Here is a 9,292-nt window from a genome sequence, read left to right on the forward strand (position 1 = left end):
TTTTGCCTCCCTCAGACGTCCCCTCCCAGCTTCCCTTCAGGGTCCACTGTCCTGCGACTTAGCCCCTGCCTGCACAGAAGCCTGGAAGGGCTCAACCAAGAGCTGGAGGAGGTGTTTGTGAAGGAACAGGGTGAAGAGGAGCTGCTGAGGGTGAGTGTGATCGTACCCTGACTGCACTGCCTGATCTTGCTGAGCCTCAGCTGAGGTAGGGATGGGAGTCTTGCTCTCTGGGGACTCAGAGGCCATGGATATATAAACAGAGCAATATGCAAACAAGAGCCCACAAATGGGATAGAAATTGAGTTTATTAATCCCAAAAGGACTTAACTACAGGGACAGCAGAGATGGGTAGGTGTGATTGGGAAAGGCTTTGTGGTGGTAAGTAGAAAAGGAGCAAGGATTGGCAGAGAGGAGGGTCCCCAGCTGGGAGGAATGGGCTAGGCATCATCATTCAGGCAAACCACCAGCTCACTGTTCCCTGTATACTTGCCACTGTCACCCTCCTGCATCTTAGTTCATGCTGTCCCCATTGCCTGTATCACCATTTCCACTCCCTCCATCTCCACCTGGTGAAATGCATTCATCCTTACCTGCCCAGTGGCCCCTGTGCAGCTTTCCACCCTGCCCCACTCCCAGGCAGAATTATTTGCAAGCATTTCTGCAGTCTCATGGCATATTTTTATACTGACACAGTAGAAATGGGGAATGCCAGGTGGGCAGGATAATGTAATTCTGATGGACACACTTCCCAGTTTATGATTTACTTACTGTTTCATTTTTCATTTGGATATATGTAGGATTTTATACACACCCAAACAAACACATGCATACAATTTGGTGTGCCTTGGGTACAAGTACCACTGAATGTTTAAAAAAGGGGGTAGGGTTTAATTAATTAATTAATACAGATGATACTCTGAACACTTGTTCTGTAGGGGCTTAGATCACTTACAGGATCCTCATGGTTTGCCCCCAGCATGCAGGCACCATGTGTCATTCATCTTTGTGTTCCCAGAGCCCAGCACACAGAAGGTCCCCACCTTCATGAGGCTTATAACCTAGTGGGGGTGCCCCATTGATCAAACCATACAAGCAAATATGTAATTACACATTGGGCTACAAGCATTATGAAGGAAAAGAACGGGATGCTATGGGAGAAACAGGAGGGGCCTACTTCAGATTAGGGGGTGGTCGGGGAAATACATGACTTGAGGAAGTGACGTTTCTGTTGTCCTTGTGTGCTATGTATGGAGGACAAGAATAATGGCAAGGAGAGTACCATAAGGCTCACCACAGTACTGAAAAGGTACCCTGAAAAGGTACAGGACTGAGGCTTTCTCTACTTTCTTCCCTGTCAGATCCTCGATATCCCCGATGGGCACCGTGCCCCCGCCCCTCCCCAGAGCAGCAGCTGCGATCCTTCCCTCCTTCCCCTGGAGCCTGGCAACCTGGCCAGCTCTCCCTCCATGCCCCTGGCATCCCCCCAGCCATCTGGCTGCGCCAGCCACGAGGAGCACCGGGGTGCAGTCGAGGAGCTGGCATCCATCCCCAGCGACAAAGGTAAGCTGAGGAGGCCCAGGCAGCAGGGCTGGCATGGGGTACAGGAGAGTCTCCACTGCCTTTTCCACTCTAACCAGTTTCAGGCCTAGTGTTTTCACTTCCTAACCAACCAGAATATCTTTATGAGTCATCTTTCTTCTGCACGATACCAACAATAATTACGCTCCTTTACGTTATTTTCTGACTTACAGTATATACAGTCTCTGGACCTATGTTTTTATTTAATCCTCACTGTAAACCACAGAAGCAACCCCTTATACCTCCATTTTCTGGTGGAGGTTCAGCATCCGTTGTCGTTGTTAGTTGCGGTGGAGTTAGCGCCAACTCCTGGTGACCCCGTAATGTCTGTCAGAGTAGAACTGTGCTCTGTAGGGTTTTCAGTGACTGATTTTTCAGAAGTAGAGTGTCAGGATGCTGTAGTGCAAAGCCAGCAAGTCTATTCAGGTTTCCACTCTACCCCATCTCTAGCAATAGGTTTCAAGGTGGTTGTGAATGATATAAATTAAGAGCAAGTGGTCTCTTGCCCAGGGTCACAGAGACTGAAACCCAAGTTTTCTGACTGCAAATCCCTACTGTCTGCTGTTCCACTTCATAAAGAGAACTAGATGTGATTCCTACCTTCTAATAAGAATGATCCTTACAGTATAAAGCACTGTTGCCTGTATAGTCTAATGTGATCCTCACAGCAACCCTGTGAGGTGGGCTGGTCAAGGGTATGATCTAACAATACACATAGGTAAACAGAGCATAGAGTAATAAGAAATAAATATGAGATAAATACAGATAAAGTCAATATTTGCAGCTTAGGCAAAGTACACTTGCTGTGTGGAAAGCGAGAGGAATTTTATCCTACAAGTGGGGTTGAGTAAAGATTGCTTCTCGGAGTCAGTACAAGAGCTCTTCCTGGAAGAAGGGATAGATTTTCAAGGCCGCAGAAAGGAAGAAGCTGTGGTATGTTGGCAGGCGGGGTGCTGCAGTCTTGGAAGAAGGCAGAGCAGCAGAAGTTAGGGATTCTTTTAGTCTGAGATTTGGAGTTCCAACTCCAGTCTACCTCCTGGGAATTTAGAATTGGCATTATACTTTATTTTTCCATCAGTTCAATTGCTTTTTTTTAAAAAAAAAAAAAATCTTGTTATAGTCTATATATATCTGTAAGCTGCCTCAACTTTTTTTTAAGGTGGAGTAGAGTATAAATGGAGTCTCTGGGTGGTGCACATGGTTAACACATTCAGCTACTAACCAAAAGGTTGGAGGTTCAAGTCTACCCTAGGGTTGCCTCAGAAGAAAGGCCTGGCAATCTACTTCCGAAAAACCAGCCACTGAAAACCCTTTGGAGCACAGTTCTACTCTGACACACATGGGATCGCCATGAGTCCTGATCGACTCCATGGCAACTGGTTTGGTTTGGTTTAGAGTATAAACAATGAAGTGGATTAGCATACCCACTGCTGCCTACCTTACCGTGTCACCCTACCTTACCCCTTTACACCCAAGGCCTAAGCTGAGGAAAGTGGAGAACTTTCCTTAGCTCCCTGGACTCAGCCTTGCTCTGTTTGCAGCCTCCTCTCCAGGTCACCCGGCCTTCCTGGAAGAGGGCAGCCCATCTCCAGTCCTTGCCTTTGCTGCCTCCCCTCGGCCCAATCACAGCTATGTCTTCAAACGGGAGCCCCCAGAAGGCTGTGAGAGGGTGCGGGTATTTGAAGAGGCGACGTGAGTACATCAACTTTACAAGGAGTGGGAGGAGGGGCAGGGAGGGAGGGTCAGCCCTACATTACCCACCTGACAGGCTGGCCCTTCTTCAGTCTTGGACACTATGGTCATAGAAGTGTTGTCAACTTTAGGTTATCGATGTTGTGGTTTTTCCATGATCAAACTTGTTGACATTACCTACTCTGAGCACTTAAATCTTTGCTTATCATTATCTCCATAGAAACCTGCTCTCTGCCCACATGCCAGCCACAAGCACAGCAGGAGCTGAGAAGGAAAGATATCTGAAACCTAAGCTCTTTGTTTCTTCTATTTTTTTCCATCTCCAGGGAAGGGTGAGAATTTGCTAGACCATAATGAGAGAAAAATGCGTGTGAGAGAAATATTGAGAGAGAGAGGGGCTGAGGGAGAGGTTGAGAGAGACAGAGAGAATACTAGCTGTTCTCTTCAGGCAGAGATTAGAAGTGTTTCACCCTCCTAGGATGGCAATGGGGGATGGTGGAGCCTAGATAGCTTTCTAATTGCTTCTGAGTCAAGTCTGTGGCTGTAGTGGTTCAAGTATCTTGAACTGCTAGACAGAAATTCCAGTCCTAGCAAGTAAGGACTCTGGAATATTCCCAAACCAGATTGGATAATTCAGAAGCCATTCTTGTTATTTCTTTACTACAATTCCCTCCCATTAGCAGGGAAAATTGAGAGGTGACTTTTCCAAATGCCCTAAACAGTCCTACTTAGCAGGCGCTGTAAGAGCAGATTTCATTTCCCCCTGCCAGCCTAATATCCATCAGGGCAGATTCACACTGGAAGTTGTGGTTTCAATGGCAGTCAGGAAGTTTAGTCATGGTGTGTGAGTGGAGGTTTAGCTGGGACAGGGTTTGGGTTCTTGAGGGCACAATCTATATCACAAAAAAGTGAGGGGACAGCCCATGATGGTAACAGAAAGCACTATTATACCCAGAGTAGGAATTAAGGAGAAAACCACTGCCACCAGGATTGTTGTTACTGTCATCTCTGTTGCTCAGTATCCTTTTAAGACCCCTGGGTCCTGTGGGGAGCTGTGGAGGGAAAAGGCCAGATCTGGTAGCTTAAGGAGACTCTGGGCTCTTAAACCCTCCCCCAAATCCATATTATAGCTGAGTAATTACAACCTGTGTAGAAATTAGGCTGTTGCTTGTCTTGATTCTTTCATAGACTCATAATGCTAGAAGAGGTCTTAAAGTCATCTCATCTAGCTTTCTGCCTCTGTGTTAACCATTTGAGAGAGGTGGTGATCCATCGACTTCTTTCTAAGACACCCTGGGATAGAAGTTCTGAGGCTCACTGGAGTTTCTTTATTTTATCAACTTTCCTATTGGGAAGCTCTGTCTTGTGTTAGCTGTTCTTCTGCCACACTTTCTCTTCCTTGCTGCCATCCCCTGTAAGAGCACCTGGATTTCCCAGGGAAGGATTCAAGCTGTTCCGGTTGCCCTCATATCCTTTGAGTGTGCTGGGTCTCCTATTGGTCACCTTCCACACCTGTGTGCATGCATACACCCAGAGCATTCCTTTCCAGCCCCACTCCCTGCCACCCCCACCCCCCACACTCCATAAAGTGGGATTCTTTTAAACCTTTCTTGGCCAGGGGATACCTTGTCACTGTGGAGTCTTCTAGGACCCCCAGGCCTTCCCACATACATCTAGCAGATGGGCCTCTCACTTCCATCCACCCCTTCTCATCCCGTGCCGACCTCTGCCCTCCTCCTCTCACTTGCTCTTCTTCTAGAATTCTAGAATTAAAGTGGTAATCGATTCATCAAGCTGTACACTAAGGGCATTTTTCTGTATGTATATTATACTTCAATAAAAGGTAAAAAAGCAAAAGGTAATCGATGGGAACCATTGGTGACAGAGCCCCATCATCTTCCCACATATCTGTCTTCTCACCTGCAAGACTCCCAACCAGCAGCTCGCAGTGCTGTTTCACCCTGTAAGCATGGCCAATCACCCCCTTTTATTATCATACCCGTTAAGCCGTTGCTATCAAGTCGATTCCAACTCATAGTGACCCCATAGAACAGAGTAGAATTGCCCCATAGGATTTCTAAGGCTATAAATATTTACAGAAGCCGACTGCCGAATCTTTCTCCCGTGGAGCAGCTGGTGGGTTCGAACTGCTTAACCACCGCACCACCAGGGATCCTTTTCTTATCATAAGAATTCTTTACTCTAGAACTCTCTGGCCTGGTCTCCTTTTATCCTTCCATTTTTCCTTAAGTGGTCAGAAGGGTAGGGATGACTCTTTACATTAAAGGTGAGACAGATAAGGCCAAGACCTAGTTAGAACCTAGTTAGAATCTGTAATCTCCTTTCTCCCAGTTGTTGCTATTCTTTCCTCCCCGCAAGGGTTTTGAAAATTACACCTTTCAAATGTGCTCAACAATTAGATTCTCTGGGCCAGAGGTTCAACAGGGGACAGTTTTGCCCCCATGAGTCATTTTGCAATGTCTACAGACGTTTTGGTTGTCACAACTTGGGGGACGGAGGGTGCTATTGATAGCTAGTGTCTAGAGGGCAGGGATGCTGCTAAACATTCTGTGATGCACAGGATAACCACCTGTCCCTCCCCCTCCCCCCAGCAAAGAATTATCTGGCCTAGAATGGCAGTACTGCTGAGGCTGAGGAACTCTGCTTTAGACTATAAAGAGTCTTAGAAGTTATTTGCTTTCAGACAAGTACTCTGCCCCTAAAACACCCTTCACTGAAGAAATCTCTCAAAAAGTCTCTTGGTCTCTTCTAGAATCACATTGTCAGGAAGTTTTCCTTCCTGTCTGACTTCAATCCCTCCTCTTCTTGCTAAAGTATATTTCCCATTGTTCAGCCATACTTCTAAAAAATGGAGAACTGAGGGGCCTAAAGACTGTTTATTCCCCAGTAGCCTTTCACGTTTTGGTGAAGTTACCATCCTATTTGTACAGAGTCCCAGCTCCCCTACTCCCTACTTCCCTGACACTGCAACATCAGTCATCCTTTCTCATTGGCTGTTTCTCTCTGTCCTGTGTGTGTGTGTGTGTGTGTGTGTGTGTATGTGTGTGCGCGTGCACATGTATGTCTGTGTGTTCTCTCTTTTCATCCTCCAGGTCCCCAGGTCCTGACTTGACCTTCCTGACTTCCTGTCCTGACAAGAACAAAGTCCATTTCAACCCAACTGGCTCAGCCTTCTGCCCTGTCAACTTGATGAAGCCCCTCTTCCCCAGCATGGGCTTCATCTTCCGTAATTGCCCCTCAAGCCCGGGGTCTCCCCTTCCCCCGACCAGCCCCAGGCCACCTCCTCGGAAGGATCCAGAGGCCTCTAAGGCCTCCCCACTGCCGTTCGAGCCATGGCAGCGTACCCCACCATCAGACGAGTCCGTGCTTTTCCAGAGCTCCCTGGTGGTCTGAGGTCCCCACCCCCACCACTGTACCATGGAGACCAGTGCCTTGGTGGCAGCCTCTCTCCCTAACCCCCCTGAGATGGGGGATGGAGGAGCCCTTTCCTCTCGGCCTTTGAGCACTTTCATTTATCGTGTCAAAGCCCTGGGTTCTCTTTCTGATGGACACCGGTCCCTCCTAATGTGAGGGGACCTGCCTTCTCCACTAGCAGCCAGGCAGCTCACAACTCACACCTGTGTCTCTGCCACCTCCCTCACTTGGTGGAAAACTCACCTAGAAGGTCTTGAGTCCCCCACCCCTAGGCGTGAGTCCAAAGGACTGTATATGAGGCCCTTGTCCTTGTCATAGAGCAAGCTGGCCGTGATTGAAGGAGAGGGGATGCCACAGATCCCCATTCCTGTCCTCCACACACACAGAAGAGACCAGAAGATAGATACCCCCATCCTCAGCCCCATCCCCATGGCTCCCTCTCATTGGAGGTGCTGACCAAAGCAGCCCTAAAGGGCCATAACACTTGACCAGTTCAGCTGCTGACAGAGGGGGGAACCAAGGGTTTTCCCAAGTGGCATTTTCATCTCGCTTTCACCCTGACTAAAGATTGTCTTCAGCAGCAGCCCAACCTGCCCAGCCCCAGGTGGGTAGTGGGGGAGAGGGAGAGCTGGCATTTGTCTGGGTGGCAAGTGGCGACTACACCCACCACTCTTCCAGGTCTGGGTTGGATTAGAAAAATGCCTATTTTTCTTGTATCGATATAGAAACTATTTTCTCCCAAAGACACTATTTTTGCAGCTGTTTGAAGTTTGTATATTTTCCGTACTGCAGAGCTTACACAAAAATTGAAGAAGAATGTTAATGTTCAAGTTTTCTTATCCTGTGTTTAGAGATTGTTTTTTGCAGATCTTGGTGTTAATAGACGAAATAAATAAATAAGTATTCCCAGCAGCATGAGGTTCTGTTAAATCTTTGTTCTGGGAGTGGAGGGGAAGGGGGTGGAAATTGAGGGTATTGTAATGATCATTTCATCCTTGCCTTCAAGGGAAAGAGCCTTTAATTAACACATAATTATGTGGATCTGGGTGTTGGATGGATGGGCATGGAGTCCCTGTCCTCAGGCTGTTAGGCTTGGACTCTTTACACGGACATATGCACAGCACATCTATGAGAAGGCTGTCCAGAAAGAAGAATGCAGTGTGTCCTGGAGGTGGGGTGGGGAAGTCATCTATTCTTGGGTGAATCTGGAAAAGCTCCCTGTGGAAAGTGGATTTCAGACAGGAAATGAGGGTCACCAAGGGGAGACAGTTTGACATTGTGGACGTTCCTAGCACTGGCAAAGGGAATGAGACCAGAGAATGGCATTCACCTTGAATCTCTTCACACAGTTTTGGGGAAGCTTTAGCTCCTTTTGGGTATTCTTTTTATCTCCTATTTCCCTGAATACCCACAACACAGTGTGCAGCGGTGGTGGGTAGCCTTGTCCTTTTGCAGCCTCTCAGCTTTTCAGTGTTGCACCTGTAAGAGGTCTTAGGCTTTGAGGGAAAATGGGAATGACCATGCCAACATTCTGATGGCACCTTGGAATTTAGAAAGCATTTTCACAAAAGACACATTATCCCCATTGTATAAGTAAAGTTGACTGCCCCAAGAGCAGTCATAATAACTATAATTGTATAGTATTCCATAGTTTCGGAAGCACATTCACATGTATCTATCTCTTAAGACCTCACAACAAACTCCTAAACCAGTGTATTCCAACTACCATTCATTGGCTTGGAAAGTACCAGGTACTGTGTTAAGTGCTTTACATAAAATGTCACTGAAATATCACAACAACCCAAAGAAAGAAATGTGCTAAGTCCCACTGTACTGATGGGGGAAGGGCAGAAAGATTGAATAACTTTCCCCAAGAGACACACGGATATGAAGTGGAGGAGCTGGCATTGGAAACCAGGTAATCTGAATGCAGTGTTCACGCTTCTAACCACAGCACTCTCCTGCTTGCCCATATTTGTTAAGATATTCCCACTACTTTCAGGTGAGGAAACTTGATCCAGAAGTCAAGTGAACTGTTTGAGAGCCCAGCTGGGAAGAGGCAGAGCTGGGCCTGGAACCTAGGTTGCTTGGTTGCTGGCCAAAGAGGTGTCTGCCCCTCTCACCCCTGCTGCTGCTCCGTACCCTGGAATCATGGGCTCATTCAGTGGAGTAAACCACGGGGCAAGAGAACAAATGTAGCCATCCCTCTCCCTCACTAACATAAAGGAGACGTCAGTGAGGACAGATCCTATCTATCTTCTGTCTCTTACCCCTCCCCCCTGAAAGATAAGTCTGGCCTGACCCAAAGCCTTTAGTGAGTCAGGCTTGGAGTGATGGGTGTGGTGCTGCCCATTGCTTCCTTCCTTTGCCTGAAGCTGTGCCAAAGGAGCGGGCTGCAAGAAGAGGAGCGTCTACCCAGACAGCAGCCCAGAGTCTAACAGGCAGTCTATGATTTGGGCAAGTTATTATTATTTGGGGGAGTATTAATGACCTGAGGTCAGTGGTGTTCTAGCTCTGAGCCCGCAGGTGGAAGCACAACGCTTGGATGAGGAAGGTGTCCAACAAGGAGCTCATTAACGGGGAAGAA

At 47.5% G+C, this 9,292-nt stretch overlaps 1 protein-coding gene across 1 annotated transcript in view; it reads left to right on the top strand.

Moving 5' to 3' along the window:
• The window catches only part of FAM117A (family with sequence similarity 117 member A), a 49,498-nt gene extending 41,887 nt beyond the window's left edge, over positions 1-7,611 (top strand). Inside the window, exons 5-8 of the mRNA XM_004377956.2 lie at positions 16-150; positions 1,359-1,560; positions 3,120-3,270; positions 6,384-7,611. Coding sequence (XP_004378013.1) covers positions 16-150; positions 1,359-1,560; positions 3,120-3,270; positions 6,384-6,684 — 789 coding nt within the window. The 3' untranslated portion in view covers positions 6,685-7,611. The remainder of the gene's footprint in view (positions 1-15; positions 151-1,358; positions 1,561-3,119; positions 3,271-6,383) is intronic.
• The last annotated feature ends 1,681 nt before the right edge of the window (positions 7,612-9,292 follow it).

This window comes from Trichechus manatus, unplaced genomic scaffold (assembly GCF_000243295.1).
Source record: "Trichechus manatus latirostris isolate Lorelei unplaced genomic scaffold, TriManLat1.0 scaffold00054, whole genome shotgun sequence".
NCBI classification, from domain to species: Eukaryota; Metazoa; Chordata; class Mammalia; order Sirenia; family Trichechidae; genus Trichechus; species Trichechus manatus.